This window comes from Sprattus sprattus (genome assembly GCF_963457725.1).
Source record: "Sprattus sprattus genome assembly, chromosome: 15".
Classification (NCBI taxonomy): Eukaryota; Metazoa; Chordata; class Actinopteri; order Clupeiformes; family Clupeidae; genus Sprattus; species Sprattus sprattus.
Genome location: NC_137913.1, coordinates 3,858,545 through 3,877,300, shown reverse-complemented (window position 1 = coordinate 3,877,300; position 18,756 = coordinate 3,858,545). Strand labels below are relative to the sequence as shown.

Here is an 18,756-nt window from a genome sequence, read left to right as displayed (position 1 = left end):
AGTTTGTTGCTATGAACACTCTTCAGTTTGTTGCTATGAACACTCTTCAGTCTGTGGCTATGAACACTCTTCAGTTTGTTGCTATGAACACTCTTCAGTTTGTTGCTATGAACATTCTTCAGTTTGTTGCTATGAACACTTCAGTTTGTTGCTACGAACATTCTTCAGTCTGTTGCTATGAACACTCTTCAGTTTGTTGCTATGAACATTCTTCAGTCTGTTGCTATGAACACTCTTCAGTTTGTTGCTATGAACACTCTTCAGTTTGTGGCTATGAACACTCTTCAGTTTGTTGCTATGAACACTCTTCAGTTTGTTGCTATGAACACTCTTCAGTCTGTTGCTATGAACACTCTTCAGTTTGTGGCTATGAACACTTCAGTCTGTGGCTATGAACATTCTAGAACATTCTTCGTCTCGAGTTGTTTCAATTGTCAGCTGATGTTTATCATTGTATTACTATGACTGGAACACATGCAAACACATAGGCTGCATTAAAAGGTGTGTTGTCATTTTTTTTTCTAATAAACACTTTTTAAGGAACTCTTGCGTGACTCTGAATGCTCTGTTTGCTAATGCAAATGAACCTGGCCTAAGGTCTGTGGAGAAAGAATGTTTGGCTCTAGTTTTATGTCGGTGGAAGACTTCAAGCAGCACAACGGATCAATAGCTATTCGCTAACGGTATGCTAGACGCTAAAACTAACGAAATCTCTTGAAAATGTGCTGACTTTGACATTATGACTAGTAACTAGTTACTCAACGACTGTCCTTACACTGTCAAACATCAAGCAAGTGCAACGAAGCAAGACGGCAAATAAGCTACTTACTAGATCGGCAGAAAGTAAACAAGTCAGGTCGGCGGGCTGCGGCAGGCAAAACTACAGAACGCAGCTATATGCCTATGGACCCTGCTATCGCAATGGCACGGACGCGATTCTCCTTATTAAAAGTCATTGTAGCGCCCCAATTTTTTTTAAGCTGTTATTTTAAGGTTAAACTGCTTATCCTAACCCTAATCCTGAAGTATAATTGTTGCATATTGGGGCTTTAAGTGAGATTTTGTGTAGTTATATGGAATATAGCGACACTGAGGGTGTGCCTTAGTGATTTGGACATGTCAATGACATTCCAACTCTGAAGCTCGACTTTGATTAAAAAAAAAAAAAACTTTTATCTAACCTCACACTGTGCCATCCCTGTTCATCAGGATCACACCTTTTTTCTAACCTCACACTGTGGAAGGAAAATATGTTAGTCAACCATTTCAAACTCGACTCTATAAATAACCTTGACACAACTGTTTCAAACTTCAAAATGAATTTGAGGATTGTACCAAAACTAATGGCCTATCAAATCCACACCTCAAAAAGTGCCAAATTGTTGCATGGTGTTACTTTAACACAGCAGGGGTTGTGGAGGGAGAATGGCTTTTCTTGGTTCAGTGTTCTTGACTGGGAAGTCTCATACCTCATCTCCAGTATGTAGTTTTTCACATTAACTTGCGGGTCGTGATGATGACGCACTGTTACAGAAAGAGTTGGTTATAAGACTGGAATGAATGCAACAGATCTGCTATCAGGTCTAACAATAAAATAAGGAAAAAAACGTTGAATGAGGCGTGTCAAAACTATTGACTGTATTTTGTTGAAGTTTTAATTAAATTCTGTCTACAAGCCCTTTCAAAGGCATAGACAACTAAGGTTTAAATATTTCCAAATTACATTTTAGTGGACTATGATTTAGAAGCACTGAAATGTTGCTGATCATGCTCCAAACCGCAGGTTAGACACCCCCCTGCCCAAACAAGGGGGGCAAATAGCCGAAAACACCAAGTCCTCCGGTCCGTCTCCCTTAAACATTAGCTCGTACAGTGTGCCATGGGCTCCTCTGTGCGGTAGATGCCTGCAGGAGACGTCGGTTGCGTCACAGACTGACTGACACACTGAGAAATCAGCTTTAAATCTATGTCAATTCACGGAAATCCTGTTGCCAATTTTAGGTTGTGCAGTCAGAATAACCAAAATGAGTCTGCTATGCAGTCCTCATCCCTTTTTTTTTGTCTTAATGCAATAAACATTTTATCATGATTATACATTAATCATGAATATTTCTTAGTATGTTGAATATCTATTTGAGTGGAATTATCCTTAAAATGTCAAACCAAAGGTTCCTAAAAGCCCTAGGCTAAGCACAGCAAGTTCTTGTATTGATTTAAGCATGTTTAAAGGGCAGCTTTATTATAGGGGGCTAGGGCAGGGCAGGGTAAGCAGGTCCTCCTGAACTTCCTGCTCATATTCGGAGGCAGACACAACCCAGCATTCAGTAACCTGCCGCTGGGAAGGAGGAGTGGGGGACCCCTGCCTGAAACAGAGGAAACACTGAGTAGAATATCCCGGAACAGCAGGTTACCACAGCGGTGTGTTCCGAGCTTCCGCTAGCTACTGTTTACCATTCTAGAACATGCCAGCCCTGCTTGATGTTTCCACGGGGACAGAACTTTAACACTACCGCCAGAACATTGGTGAGGAGTGGTGCAGATCTACTCACGGAAAAAAGCTCAGGGGCTATAAAGTTAGACAACGATTAGTTTGCGATGCGCAGGGGCTCCAGGGTTGGGCTGGAATACATTCACTGGCTCTTGCTGTGAGGTGTGTGTGTGTGTGGGGAGAACATCGGGCTCTTGCTGTGAGGTGTGTGTGTGTGAGGAGAACATCGGGCCAGACATGTTTCATCTGTGACTGGGTGGCTTGAGGACTGTGGAGGAGAGGCACAATGTGGTGAGTTTGATGACTGATGGGAATTGTTACTGCTTCTTGGTAAATGTCCTCATTGTTACTTGAGGAAAGACTGCTTCATGTACATTCTATTGAGATGTGTGTTTATGCTTCCATCTTCATTGAGTTACTGGCTGTTCAGCTGTGCACTAATGTAGTTTTTTTCTTCTGCCTTCTCAACTAATAGCAAGTGAATTAGTATAGCAATGATATGTCATACATAGCTTTTAAACGTCTGTTAGCCTTCAACACACTCTGTATTCCAAGGCCTACAGAAATGCGCTTTGCAGTTGAAATGGGACAATAAGTACATAACAGATTTGAAAAAAGAAACCCAGAAACTGCGCCGAATCCCTTTGAAAACTCAGATTGCTTTAATTTCAGTGGCAAGGATTACTGATGTGACTTTCTCTAAAGGTGTTAATCCATTAGAATGTTTTTTATCTGAAAGTTCTAAAAAGGAAGTTCTAGCCAGTCAGGGAAATTAGTCTTTCTTTCTGTGCTTCATACCTGCCCTGCAGATGGTGGACTGCTCTGGGAAACTGCCTCCGCCCAGCAGAGCACTCTAGACCACATATCCCACGGTGGCAGTTGCAATGAAGCCATCTTTGTGTACGTTGTTTATGTGTGTGTGCCTCAGTGTGCTTGCTGCACAGTTGCCTCTTTCTTGCCGGGTAGAAGGGTGATGTTACTGAAAGGGTTGGTTATACGTCTGGAATGAATGCAGAACTATCTCCAGGGAGAGTGCCAGATCACTATTCCTAGTTTAACGGCGGGACATATTTCATCATGCAGGTATAAAAAAAAAAAAGCAAGCTAACACTTGCAATCATGCAGATTTTGTGGTCTCATGGCGTCAGTTTTGACTCTAGAGATACTGTCGATGTAAAGTTTAGATCTGTTAATTTGACCTTTTGAGGAAAGGTCTTGTATTTCCTCTAGCATAAGAAGAATCTGCCAGCCACCAACTTTCTCCAGTTCCTTTCTGTGTTATAACATCTTTATATCTCTTTTCATGCAGAAATAACCCAGCCATTAAATGACTGTAAAGCCTTTATGTCCAGGGAAAGGGACGGGACAGATGGAGTCTTGAATTTAGAAAGAAACTATGGAATCCAGCTTTCAAAAACCTTCCAGCAATGAACGTCAATTCTAATTATATCTGTGAAAAGTGAAAAAGCAGTTCAAACAAAAGAAGATCCGGCCCAGGACACACAGATGGCCATGCCTGTTCTCCTTTAGGCATTATGAAAGGCAATGCCACTCTAGAGGATATTAGGCACTGACCACATTCATGCATGCGGCACAGAAAGACTGACTCGGCTGAGGAACGCCATGCTACAGAGATGGTTTCTTGCGACCGTGACCCGCCGTGGGCTCCTGCTGGTAACCGCATGCTGTGGCCTGGTCCTCCTCCACCTGATCGCCTGCGGCCTGAATGCCCCGTACCCCGTCCACAGAGCCTCCTCCTGGGCACGCGGCCCTGCGAGTGAGCCTGAGTACCAGGCCTCACTGCAGGAGCTGGAGGAGAGATACCAACGCTATGTGAACAGCCTGACCAAGCAGATATCACAGCTGAAGGTATTTGTATCTGTTTAGTATGTGTATTGATGTTTAGTATCTATATTGTATATTATATATATTTATTGTTTATCTAGTAGATCTACTATTTTGTCTTTCATAGGTTATCTTATGTTTAGTACTCATTGTTAAGTCATGTTATTTTATGTAATATCACGTGGAGTACTTACGTATATGTAATGTTATGTCCTGTTATGTTTTGGTAGTGTGGTACGGTGTCCTGTCCTAAGAATTTCAGTGTCCAGTCCTACTCTGTTGTTCTGTGCATCTGACAATAAAAGACTTGACTTGAAGGAGGCTTTGGCTCAGAGGAGCACACAGCTGCGAGAGTCCCTGGGCCCCCCAGCCGCCGAGGGGAACACTCTAAGAGGCCAGATACATCTGGAAGAGTTCCTGCAGAGTCAGCTGAACCGGGCAGAAGTTCACGCAGGAACCAAAGTGCCCAGTGAATACGCTCTGCTCCCCTTCGAGAGCTTCACTCTCCATAAGGTAATATAATGTTATATGTTATATGTTTTATTGTTATAGTGTTATAGAGTTAAATGTTATTTTTTGGTAAATGTTACTTGTTATCTGTATGACTGCGTAGATGATGATGCTGGCCAAGTCTTAAGAATTTTGCTGTGCTGAAGCAATTTGGTGCATGCAACAATAAAGTCAAAGTCAAAGTGTTTATTGTTGCATGCACCAAATTGCTTCAGCACAGCAAAATTCTTAAGACTTGGCAGGCATCATCATCTAGGCAGTAGACGTCATACAGATAACAGATAACAAGTAACATTTACCAAAACACTTTGACTTTGACTTTGATCAGGTGGAGAATTTGGTGCATGCAACCAATAAACACTTTGACTTTGACTTTGATACAAATTCCTTGTATATGAAAATGTACTTGGCCAATAAACCTGATTCTGATTCTGATTCTGATTCTGATTCTGATTCTGATTCTGATTCTGATTCTGATTCTGATTCTGATTCTGATTCTGATCAGGTGTACCAGCTGGAGATTCTGATTCTGATTCTGATTCTGATTCTGATTCTGACCAGGTGTACCAGCTGGAGAGTGGGCTCAGCAGGTTTCCGGTGGAGAGACCCCTGCGTAAGGACCGCCGGGAGGAGCTCATCGGAACGCTGGAGACGGCTCTGCACATGCTCAATGCACCGCGGGACAGTGATGACCCCCATCTGCGTAAAGTCTACTCCCCGTCTGATTTCATTGAGGGTATGAGGCATATTCAGTGCCCTTTAGAGTAACATGTTCAACAGCTTTATAGCAAAATATGGATCTACTGATAATGATAACTGTAATATAAAATGGAACAATGATTATGGTCGTCAATCAAGAGAACATTAAGCAAGTTCTTTTTTTTAATATTTTATCTTTATTGAGGCCAACAGGTTTAACATCGTAAGATACTTTTCCTTTTACATTATTTATCTTAGGTGCCTGTAAATATATATAGAAAAAACAAAACACAATAAAAAAGGAAAGAAAACCAAAGACAAAAATATAATTACAAGGATTTTTCATCTGTGTCACTACCTCATATCAATATCAGAACATTAAGCAAGTTCAAGGCTGAAAGATGATTTCCTAATGCGGTGTCAGTGTCAGTCAGTCAGTCAGTCTATGTCTCCTGCAGGCATCTACCGGACAGAGAGAGACCACGGCACACTGTACGAGCTGTTGTTTAAGGGAGACGGGACGGAGGACTTCAGGAGACTGGTGTTCTTCCGACCATTCGCCCCCCTGATGAGGCTGAGGAATGAGCAGGTGGACGCGTCTGCCGTCCTCGTAAACGTGATCGTGCCCCTGGCTAAAATGGCCGACAAGTTCAAACGTTTCATGGTCAACTTCAGGTGGGATTTCCAATTTCCAGTTTTATTTTTGGTCCTCAACCCTTCGTCCTCTTCATATCTGGTTAGATCCAGAGGCTCAAGTAGCCTGGCGTTCATTAGAGGAACATCTAGAAAAACCACATAGGCTTCAGGATGTTATTTACCCAAACATCACTGGCTAAAATGGCCGACAAGTTCAAACGTTTCATGGTCAACTTCAGGTGGGATTCAGTTGCAGCCAGAACTGAATAACCATAGCTTCAGCTCATCGATATATTTTTGTCTTCATATCTTACCTCAGCCGTTTATTTCGTATATGTATTTTACCTTAAGTAATGCTATTTGTTTGCTAAACATTTCAGAGATGTTTGCATCCGCCAAGATGGAAAGGTCCACCTAACAGTGGTCTACTTTGGGAAAGAACAGCTTGAAGAAGTGAGAAAAATTCTTGAGACGACAGCAAGGTGACAGGAATAGATTCTTCACTTTTATAAATTCATGTAACTTTGGAACACTTCTCCCACCCCTCATTTGAGGCTCTATTCATCTATAGAGCATTGCGGGTGTTTCACAAGGTGACTCAAATGTGACTAAAAATCAACTTTTTTTCAAGTTTTCAAAGTGTGTTCTGGCTATTCACTTTTGAATAATTCCGTGACTTTGAAGTTATATTGTTTATGACTTTTTGACTATGTTTTGCAAATTTAAAAAAATCTGTTATCGTGGGTGCGATAACGCAGGGAGACAGGCTTCAAGAATTCCACACTGATCCAGCTCAACGAGGACTTCTCCCGGGGCCGGGGCCTAGACGTGGGGGCGCGGGCCTGGAAGAACGGGAACGTTCTGATGTTCTTCTGTGAGATTGATGTGGTCTTTACGTCCGAGTTCCTCAATTCTTGTCGCTTCAATGCTGAACCAGGTTAGAACCTGTGTGTGTGTGTGTGTGTGTGTGTGTGTGTGTGTGTATACGTCTGAGTTCCTCAATTCTTGTCGCCTCAACGCTGAACCAGGTTAGAACCTGCTATTAGAACTGATTCAAATTCATATCATGTTTTAGTCTGCACTGGAACAACGACAGGTGGTACAGGAGGTAGAGAAGTCGTTTAGTAATCAGAAGGTTGCTAGTTCGATTCCCTGTCAAAGCGTCCTTGAGCAAGACACTGAACCCCTAATTGCTCCTGATGTGCAGTGTGCCATCAGTGTAGATGTAAAATGTGTATACATCCTTGTAAGTCGCTTTGGATAAAAGCGTCTGCTAAATGACTAAATGTAATGTAAATGTAAATGAACCAAGTTAGGTGCCGGGTCAAATCTCTGATAATGTTATGATCCCTATCTTGCATTTCACAGCATTATAGCTCACTACTGTAAAGCTGACCTGTCCTCGTATCAGTATTAGTACTGGTAGTATTAGCAGTATCACTACTGTAAAGCTGACTTGTCTTCGTATCACTACTAGTACTAGTCGTATTAGTAGTAGAAGTGGGGGTAAGTATGGTAGTAGTTCGACTTCCGTTCCTGAATAAGAATACATTTCTTCCTCAGGGCGTCTGTTTTAGTGAGGATAGATGTAAAGGTATCTTGGTGCTCTAAAAATATTACAGCTTTATAGCATAGCATATAGCATTAGCATATAGCATTACAAACTTCAAATCATGTGTCAGTGTGTCAGCATACGATGTGTCCATTATATTAAAGGCACCCAGTGCAACTTTATGTAAACATTCAATGAAAAATAAACATTCAATTTCTAGTCTTTTTTACACGTAGTAAGTTGCAATAACTCCATACCATTACATATCGACATTCAAGGAGCAAAGACGAGACGTCGTTGTGTGGTGAGAACTGATAGAAAATCGTAAACAACAACAATCGCCGGTGGGGAGAAGCCATTTTTCCATTGACTGGAAGCCTGCTTTATTTATTGCAGGTTACAAAAAATAAAGAAAATGGCGGCGATTGTTGTTGTTATCGATTTTCTATCAGTTCTCACCACACAACGACGTCTCATCTTTGCTGCTTGAATGTCGGTATGTAATGGTATGGAGTTATTGAAACTAACTAAGTGTAAAAAAGACTTAGAAATTGAATGTTTATTTTTAAGCCTCGAAAGTTGCACTGGGTGCCTTTAAGAAATCTTACTCTAAATGCCTAAAACGCCAAAACTCAAGTCAGTGACCTTAGGCATTCACCTGCTGTGTCCATCGACATCATGGCCCACCACTGATACCTTGTGTTGGTTACTGCAGGTAATATTCTCTTTCTCCAGGTAAAAAGGTGTTTTACCCCGTAGTCTTCAGCCAGTATAACCCAGTCTACGTGTATGGCCACCACGCAGGTGCTCCACCCACTGAACCCGTAAGTTCTGTGGGAACTGTCACTTTCTCCAGGGTGCTCTATTGGTTTTAAAATGTATGAATAATGGGAATAAACTAAGTGTACACAAATGAATACACAAATATAAAACTGAGCCAGTAAGTCATTCAAGCCCTTCTGGTCCATGTCTCAAACTCATCAGCACTCATCTCCCTTTCTGACAGGTCATTAAAAAGGACACAGGATTCTGGAGAGATCTGGGGTTCGGAATGACATGCCAGTATAGATCAGATTTCATCAACATAGGTACCATTTACCATAAGTGTGTGCGTGTGTGTGTGCGTGTGTGTGTGTGTGTGTGTGGGGGGTGCTGACCATTCTGCTCATTTGATGTCATTTGAATAAATGACATTACAAAACTACTGATGTTATATCTAGGATTAGGGTTTATAGTACATTTAAAAACAACAGTACCCATGTTTTCCCAGTCAATGTAAAAACATCTATAATACAATTATACATGAATAAAGAAGTAAGACTTTAAGACTAAATAGATGCCGTGTTGTACTCACCAATCGCATTCCACGTCAGTGATTACGGATGCGTAGTATATGATGTCACTTAACTCCGGCCTAAACCCCTTTGATCCCTGTTCTCAACAGGTGGGTTTGATGCGAGCGTCCGAGGCTCGGAGGTGGAAGACCTGCACCTGTACAGGAAGTACCTCCACAGTGAGCTGCGGGTGGTGCGGGCCACCTCGCGCAGCCTGCTTCACCTGTGGCACCCCAGCGCCTGCTCTGACCACCTGCCTGAGCGCACGTACCGCTGGTGCCAGCAGCGCAGGGCCACCAGTGAGGCGTCCCACAGCCAGCTGGGAAGGCTGCTCTTTCACAGGCAGATAGAGGAGCACCAGCGCCTCCACGGCTCATGATCGCTGAAAGACAGTGTGTGTGTGTGTGTGTGTGTGTGTGTGTGTGTGTGTGTGTGTGTGTGTGTGTGTGAGAGCTGGGAAGGCTGCTCTTTCACAGGCAGATAGAGGAGCACCAGCGCCTCCACGGCTCATGATCGCTGAAAGACTGTGTGTGTGTGTGTGTGTGTGTGTGTGTGTGTGTGTGTGTGAGAGCTGGGAAGGCTGCTCTTTCACAGGCAGATTGAGGAGCACCAGCGCCTCCACGGCTCATGATTGGGAAAGACAGTGTGTGTGTGTGTGTGTGTGTGTGTGTGTGTGTGTGTGTGTGTGTGTGTGTGAGCCAGCTGGGAAGGCTGCTCTTTCACAGGCAGATAGAGGAGCACCAGCGCCTCCACGGCTCATGATTGGGAAAGACAGTGTGTGTGTGTATATGTGCATGTGTGTGAGTGTGTGTGGGTGTGTGCGTGTCTATTTGTGTGTGTGTGTGTGTGTGTGTATGTGTCTATTTGTGTTTGTCTGTGTGTGTGTGTGTTTGTCTATGTGTGTGTGTGTGTGTGTGTATGTGTCTATTTGTGTTTGTGTGTGTGTGTGTGTGTGTGTGTGTGTGTGTGTGTGTGTGTCTATGTGTGTGTGTGTGTGTGTGTGTGTGTGTGTGTGTGTGTGTGTGTGTGTGTGTGTGTGTGTGTGTGTCTGTGTGTGTGTGTGTGTGTGTGTGTGTGTGTGTGTGTGTGTGTGTGTGTGTGAGCCAGCTGGGACGGCGGCTCTTTCACAAGCAGATTGAGGAGCACCAGCGCCTCCACGGCTCATGATCTCTGAAAGACAGGAGCAGATAAATCAGCGCAGTGTGTGTGTGTGTGTGTGAGTGTGTGTGTGTGTGTGTGTGTGTGTGTGTGTGTGTGTGTGTGTGTGTGTGTGTGTGTGTGTGAGTGTGTGTGTGTGTGTGTGTGTGTGAGTGTGTGTGTGTGTGTGTGAGTGTCTAGAGGCTAGCACCTCTCCTTCATGATCGCTGAAAGACAGGAGGAGGCCTAGCCTGACGATGTCATACTCATAATTCTAGTCAGAATATGAGTCTGATACTGCTCCATTGGGCTGTGATTATGGGGCGTGTTTCAACGAACCAGGGAAAGAAAATGTTTCAGTTTCTGAAATCTGATCATTTCTCCCCAACGGAGCAGAGCCAGACCCAACTTCCTGACCTTAAATGTTGTGTGCGGGGTTAAGTTGGGTCTGGTATCCAGGCTAGAGGAGGCTAGTCGGACTGTGAGGAGCACCATCGCCTCCATCGCTCATAGTGGCTGAAAGACAGGAGGAGGCCTGTTGTCAAACTGGTGTGCTGCCCAATTTTGCCCTCAGATTTTGATCAGCTACATTATCTGTGTACGCTACTTGCTGACATTACTTAATGGGTCGCAGCTTTGGTAAATAATGTAAATATTATCATAAATAACAATGACAATGAAAGCTTTCATGAGGAAAGAACTTCAATTTGAAGGTGCATGTACTCAGCTTATGTGAATCAGCTTACCAAATAAAAATGTGAGGTTTAAGTCTCTTTCTATATGAATGTGTGTCCGTGTAAAATATGAATGTCTCAAGATGCCCATCAGTTATCACTAATATTATTGTTTCATAACATGTTCTCAGTATAGCTATATGTAGCAGAATATAATTGTGAAAGACCTTATTTAACACCATACCGTCCCATCCAGTCCAGACTTCAAGACTGTATTTTAATGGCTTGGATCTCAACTCGGAAAAAAGGCAACATTCATTCTCCTGCAGTCATCTTGTTTCATGGCACTGACGTCAGCTCGAGAGTCGTTGCTCATCCGCGAGAGGAAAAAGGCGGAGCAGTGTGAGGAGTTTCGTACTCGGATGGCGAGCGCCCAGCACGCGCTCGACACGCCGCCTCATTGGCTTTAAGTGCCTACGAGCGCGTTAGCACGGGGTGGTTAGCAGCAGGATGACGACTAGAAGCTGCCGGTAAATCGGGTCGGATGATTTGAAGAGGACTAATTTTAGAAAAGTGGGAATTAGCACTTCACAGCACCACACATACTCGCTGATGTGGTAAGTGTGCACAGTGATAGTCTTTATTATGGATCAGCGTATCAGGGTTAAAAAGTGATGTTTAACTTTTAGACTCTACCTTTAGGCTTTATTGGCTCACCTGCGCTGGACCGATTCGAGGAGCGAATAATTTGAAGGCGAATAATGTTCGAAGCCGGAGGAGTTCCTGTCGTCCTGCTTGACTTGTCCTGCATCGTCCTCGGTATGTGGGCTCCCACGCTGACTTTATGGAGTTTTGATGTTTAGTGAATAGGTATTCTAAAGAGGCTTTGATAATTAGGATGAGTTCCCCATGTAATTGGACTTATGTACTTGACTTGTGGCCTATTTGGCACATTTAAAGTGTGTGTCATTGTCATCTCAAACACACAGTCATAGCCCCAGCCTAAGTCAGAACGAGTACAATGTTCTGTTGTTCCGCAGCCAGGGCGAGTTATAAATGTAAATAGATAAGTGTGTGAGTTTCGCCATAAATAAGCGGGTTGAATTAGTGTTGGTTCATCTCGCCATAAAGGGAGACTATTTCTATACCCACATTACCCAGATAGCAACCCACCGGTGGATTTGGATCCGCTCTCGGACTGCCATCGTCTTTAAGCTAAGAAAATAATATAAAAAGTAGGAGATTCCTGGATTTTTTAAAAATAATATGGCATAATGTATTTCAAATATCTGCCGCTAAACTGAAGATGTTCATGGCACTAGAAAGCTGTCAAGGTGAAAAATGACTTCGTCAATGAAAGACACAATTGTTATAGTATCTGTAAAGATGTTAAGGGTTTAAATACTTATGTTACACACTGGTAACATCTGTAAAGATGTTAAGTGTGGTGACAATACATGAAGAAGTGTAGGCTAAATAAGTAATTCAAAATAATACTTTTGGAAGCGAGTGACGTTTTTGTTTTAAAGTTTACGTTCATCCCAGGTCTGAGCCTAACTCAGCCCACGGCATAATTTAGAAAAAAAAGTGGCTATTCGTACAGATTCTGTGGTGATAAGATTGGCACAGTCGCTACTACAGGTCCATGTCAACATTCCAGTCAATGCATCTATTCACACATTTTAGGGAAATCTTTGTTCATAACTCCAGTCTGATTTCATGGATGGTGAAATGTTGCACCCTCTCTTGAAACTCTCTTGGGACACAACCCAGACGACCAGACGTTCCCCCGCTGAGCAGTGCCCTATTGCCCCCATGTGGACTAATGAAAATAGAGCATGTTAGCACATTAATATCGTTACATTGAGATGCACCCACTGGTCGACTTCACATCAGCATTGGCCTTGCGAGGCTTAGGACTGATTTAAACCAGTAGATGGGATTTTGAGCTAAATGCAGATTTCTATATAAATGGTAATTCTGTATGAACACTACAATTAATATGTTCCCATCAAAGTCATATCTTGTAGTTTACAGCTCAAAAAACACATTTAAGTGTGTACTACCTCTTTAAGTCACAGCCCCCACTTTAACACAAAACACACACTGTGCACATCCTAGCAGTGGCACAGAGCGTGCTGGCAGTTTTGATTTGATTAGCAGATTGAAGGGCTGTAGTGAACTCGAAATGGAATTGGCGGAAGCAAAATAACGAGAAAGTCAATCGTATAATGGTAAATCGTTTTAAATGTTATCTAATTGAACACTTGCAAAAAAAAAAAAAAAGCAGGCACAAGGAAGCCTAACTTAGCCATCCCTGAGTTGGCATGGAGATGCCCAGTGTGATTGGCATGGTGAGTTGGCATAGTGATGCCCAGTGTGACTGGCACACCACAATGACGATGCAGGGAACTAATTCTGATCTGTGCCACCATTCTGAGAAACACAGTGGACATGAACCCAAACATTGACAATATAATTAAAGTTCAACTGATAATACCTGGCTCAACCTCTTTAGCAGAAAGGTCATTCAGCTGTTTGAAATGTTTGAGACATAGGTCTACCTGAGGAAGAGAATGGATCAGGATTGGCTCTCATTCATAGAGACTTTGAAATCCATACGGAGAGAGTTTTCAGGGAGTTTGACACAACAGGGACCGTGGGAGTCAATCTTTCATTGTAAGTTAGGCTGAGTTCCATTATAATAACGACACTCTGTACTGTGTTAAACCTGGCTACACGTCATCGCGACCTCTAATGGAAAACCTGTGACTGCTAACCTATTTAGAGTGTTCCCTCCAATCAGAGCGGAATGTGCAGGCAAGACGGAATAGTGGGATTTCAGCCTGATCTTCCTTTGTTCACAGCTGCATTCTACACTGACTCCTGAGCCTTCAAATATTTTACCTGTTAGTGAATAAGAGATGTGTTCATTCGTTTATAAGTGTGTTAAAAAGCATTAACAATGTCTTTTTAAAATGGAAATAAAAATGATCCGACAATATTGTGTTGCCAAACATATATTTTGATTTATAAGCTAAAGCATGTAGTTAAGCCTGTAATAGCATGTGATGATTGCACTTGATTAACACATTTTTCTTTAGCGAGTGAAGTCTTGACCCCGATGAAACTCATTACCTTTCTCACTTTCTTCCTCTGTGGCAGCTGCGCTTCCATTCGCCGTATTAACACCACAACATAATCCGTTTAAACGAGGATTCTTCTGCGCTGATGAGTCCATCCGATATCCCCTCAGAGACGACACCATACCATATCAGTTACTGGCTGGAATAATAGTGCCACTAACTGTAATTGTTGTACGTATATATTTTATTTGCTTGTTGATGTACGTGTCTGTTTTTGCTGTGGCTTGCAAGAACTGCTACGGTTCAATTCGAAGAGAGCTGTAGTATTCAGTTTTTTGTGTGGCACGCCACGGAGTCTCTCTTGGACGCTGCAGATGAATATGAAAGTTCAGCTTGTGTATTTGCTGTGCTGTCCCGTGTTGTTACCGTGATTTTTCTGTGTTGTTGGCATCTGCCTCAAAATATCATCCATGACTTTTTCTCTCTTGACAGATCGTCTCTGGCGAGTGCCTGTCCATATACCTGAGACCCATCAGGTCTAAACCAACATTTGCCAGCAGCTATGGGCCCTGTGTATACAAGGCCATGGCCACCTTTCTGTATGGAGCTGCTATCAGCCAGTCGCTCACTGACATTGCCAAGTACACCGTCGGGAGACTCAGACCTAATTTCCTAGCCGTATGCAAGCCTTTGTGGAATACTGTGGACTGTAAGTCAGGAGGGTACATCGAAGACTTCACCTGCACAGGAGACAAGCATATGGTGAATGAGAGTCGGTGAGTTAAACTTCACCTGCACAGGAGACAAGCATATGGTGAATGAGAGTCGGTGAGTTGACCGTGGACCATGCCCCTAACAGTGAAACCTGTTAGTGAAAACACTCTCACAGTTAGTGAAAACACTCTCACAGTTAGTGAATACACACTCTCACAGTTAGTGAAAACACACTCTCACAGTTAGTGAATACACTCTCACAGTTAGTGAATACACTCTCACACACACTTTCACGGTTAGTGAATACACTCTCACACACACCCTCACAGTTAGTGAATACACTCTTACAGTTAGTGAATACACTCTCACACACTCTCACAGTTAGTGAATACACTCTCACACACACTCTCACAGTTAGTGAATACACTCTCACAGTTAGTGAAACCTGGCAGAGACTGTAGAGCATGCTCACGCTGTCTTGGATAGGCTGGGGAACTCCATGGACTGCACTGATCAGCAAATATCTTGCTAAGATGATAGACAGTCTTAAGCTGTCATTTTGTCGTAAGTAAATGGTTATCTTTGGTGTATGACGGGACGTTTTGAAATTGTCAAGTCATTAGTTTCCTTTACTTATTTAAAGAAGAAGAAGAAGAAGCACATGAAGAGCTGTTTTGTGTGAAGGGTGGACTACCTTCCTGGGCCTAGTTTCCCGAACGCTAAAAAGGACTTGAAATCGGTCGTAAGAGGGATATTGCAGAGCGGTTTCCCGACGCCGCACTTACGGCAATGATGAGTCTATGATGTTGCCAAAATCCACGTAGGCCGTTAAGATACGTCGTAATCGGGAAACTAGGCCCTGGTATTTGTCTTCAGTCCTACAGAAGTAAATATATGAGCAGACATACCGCAGATAAACAACATTATGAATAATAGTCCAAAAACTGGGTTTGTAACAGACTGGCTATCACCTGGTGTCTAAATGGGCCTGAAGTGTCTGAATAAAGGCACTGCTTGTTAACAATGTTCTGTGTCTTAATACCTTTTCTCTCTCATATAGGCTTTCCTTTTACTCCGGCCACTCCTCCTTCTCAATGTACTGCATGGTGTTTTTAGCAGTAAGTAGTAACCCTGTCTGAAACGCCCATCATGACTACTGTGAAGTGGAAATTCATTTTTTTAACACACACACTCTCACAGTTAGTGAATACACTCTCACAGTTAGTGAATACACTCTCACAGTTAATCAATGCACTGCATGGTGTTTTTAGCAGTAAGTAGTAACCCTGTCTGAAACACCCATCATGACTACTGCGAAGTGGAAATTCATTTTTTTAAGCAGGCCCCACTGCCAATGAGCATGTTGAGTGATGATTGAAAATGTATTCGTGGAAATGGACTCTATTTAAATATCAATGACAGGTCAATGTTGAAAAATATGTTTGTCTCAGGATAACTCTGTGAAAACAATGCAATCCAGTATGTTCATGTTTTTTTTTGGTTTTGTATTATTATTTTTTGTCAATGTGTGTGTGTGTACTTTTCTGTTCCTCTGTATCTTTGATAAAACTTAAAATAAATAAATAAATAAAGTGTTAAAAAAAATGTATTCGTGACACATCCAGTCTTCCTCTCTCCTCCTTTTCCAAGCTGTACCTCCAGGCCAGACTCCAGACCGAATGGTCCCGCCTTCTCCGACCCACGGTCCAGTTCTTCCTGATCGCCTCGTCCCTGTACGTGGGCTTGTCTCGTGTGTCCGACTACAAACACCACTGGAGTGATGTGCTCACTGGGTTCCTTCAGGGGGCTGCGGTGGCCGTGCTGATTGTGAGTACAATGAGCTATGGAAGGGATAATGTATTGTCCGGAGGTCATTCTACAAAAATAATTCCCGACGGGGCGAACAACACCCCGACGCGCAGCGGAGGGTGTTGTTTCGTCCTGAAGGGAATTATTTTTGGAGAATGACCGACGGACAATACATTATCCCGCTTATTATACGGGTACTTGCCAAAAACGATAGAAGACATTCCTCCAACATACCTCTTTTTAGTGATTTAGGTGCCGTTTCATGTGTCCCGTTTAGAAATAAATAGTTCTTCAAGCAAATAGAACTTTGAAGTTTCAGGTGTTGCATAGCAACCCATTACTTGCTGACTTCAAATTACTCTCTACTGTTGCGTTAAAATGACTGGACTTCTGGCGGAATGATATGAAAGATGTGAATTAGAAGTACAAAACCCGTTGCCAATGACAGCGGTGATTATCTTTCGCAGAGGTCTGTTAGCAGGAATTAATGTATGGGTATGACGTAGGGATGGCCCATTCAAATCAACGGTACTTTTTGGAACATTCTGAAGAGCCGTATAATAAGGATGATTATTACACGGCTCTTCTTAATGCTGTAGAATGCTTCGTTCACTTGAATGGGGCTTCCCAACGTTCTGCGGTCCGTTATTAACCGATAGCAGACCGTTGCTATGCAATAATGACCGCTGTCAAGGAAAGTGGCCTTTTTGCCTCTGATTCACGTCTTTCGTAGCACTCCGCAAGTAGTCCGGTAACTTATAATAACACCTTCTCCCACGGCAGGATCCTTCTCCCAACAACACTATAATAGAAATGCTAACTCGCAATTCAGCTCAAATTTTTAAACTCAGGGTTCGTTCATTTTTTTTTTGCAAGGAGACACATCTGTTGTACTTTTACGCACACAAAGAAAACATCATTGTTGCACAAGGTCATGCCACGCAGACCTCTTTATCTGTCAGGGACAATCACCCAACTCTCAAACAATGGGCATCTTGTGGCTCTGTATGCCCTGGCCTTGTGATACATTGTGCCCTAAAGTGCATGGCAGCTAAACACAGCTGCCTGCACCACACATTACAATAACAAGAGCTGAATTGGAGGAATTTACGTGCCGATTTAATTTGTATTGAAAGTCTGATACCTCATATGAATACACATCATAAGAATAGAAAAGAAGCATGTCCTCCTAACTCAATTTCGGTATCGAAATCTCAAAACAGGCTCAACTCCACCCAGTTTCAAACCTTGTACAGTTGGTGTGTATTTACACTTGGTAATATAGGTGTTATTAATACTATATAGTCACCTAACTTCCTCTTTGTCAAGTCTGTAACAATTTCCATCCCAATTTCTAAGTTGATTGCAAGATGTTTGATGGGGCAAGCACTTCCCAACTGAATTTTCAGATGATAATCCCATGATAAACTGATCTTTTATATAATATAACGTAGGGTTTGCCTCTTCCTGAGACATTGAAATAACCTAAAAGACTGCTTTGTAATGTCCTCCTTCTCCTTCCCTAGGTGTTTTTTGTGTCCGATTTCTTCAAAAAGCCAGTAGGGTTGGAGCTGGAAGAGGAGAGCTCTCACACCACTTTACAGGATACTGCATCTAATGGGAATCACTATGGTAGCACAGACTAACAGTGAATCACTATGGTAGCACAGACTTACAGTGAATCACTATGGGAATCACTACGGAAGCACAGACTAACAGTGACTGGGGAATCACAAACGGTAGCACAGACTAACAGTGACTCACTATGGGAATCACTATGGTAGCACAGACCAACAGTGACTCACTATGGGAATCACTACGGTAGCACAGACTAACAGTGACTCACTATGGGAATCACTATGGTAGCACAGGCTAACTCTGACTCACTATGGGAATCACTATGGTAGCACAGACTAACAGTGACTCACTATGGGAATCACTATGGTAGCACAGACTAACTCTGACTCACTATGGGAATCACTATGGTAGCACAGACCAACAGTGACTCACTATGGGAATCACTACGGTAGCACAGATTAACAGTGACTCACTATGGGAATCACTATGGTAGCACAGACCAACAGTGACTCACTATGGGAATCACTACGGTAGCACAGATTAACAGTGACTCACTATGGGAATCACTATGGTAGCACAGACTAACTCTGACTCACTATGGGAATCACTATGGTAGCACAGACCAACAGTGAATCACTATGGTAGCACAGACTAACAGTGACTCACTATGGGAATCACTATGGTAGCACAGACC

At 42.8% G+C, this 18,756-nt stretch overlaps 2 protein-coding genes across 2 annotated transcripts; both read left to right on the top strand.

Annotated features, from left to right (window-relative positions):
* Positions 1 to 4,111: 4,111 nt before the first annotated feature.
* Positions 4,112 to 9,443, top strand: csgalnact1b (chondroitin sulfate N-acetylgalactosaminyltransferase 1b; the record flags this gene model as incomplete). The annotated part of the gene is made up of 9 exons (XM_080851918.1): positions 4,112 to 4,357; positions 4,652 to 4,846; positions 5,405 to 5,579; positions 6,001 to 6,217; positions 6,559 to 6,660; positions 6,937 to 7,115; positions 8,466 to 8,554; positions 8,737 to 8,818; positions 9,175 to 9,443. 9 exons carry the CDS (start codon positions 4,112 to 4,114, stop codon positions 9,441 to 9,443), a joined length of 1,554 nt encoding a protein of 517 aa, XP_080708044.1.
* Positions 9,444 to 11,636: 2,193 nt separating this feature from the next.
* plpp1b (phospholipid phosphatase 1b) lies at positions 11,637 to 18,130 on the top strand (the record flags this gene model as incomplete). The annotated part of the gene is made up of 6 exons (XM_080852370.1): positions 11,637 to 11,694; positions 14,041 to 14,192; positions 14,454 to 14,737; positions 15,736 to 15,793; positions 16,326 to 16,502; positions 18,011 to 18,130. 6 exons carry the CDS (start codon positions 11,637 to 11,639, stop codon positions 18,128 to 18,130), a joined length of 849 nt encoding a protein of 282 aa, XP_080708496.1.
* Between the last annotated feature and the right edge of the window lie 626 nt (positions 18,131 to 18,756).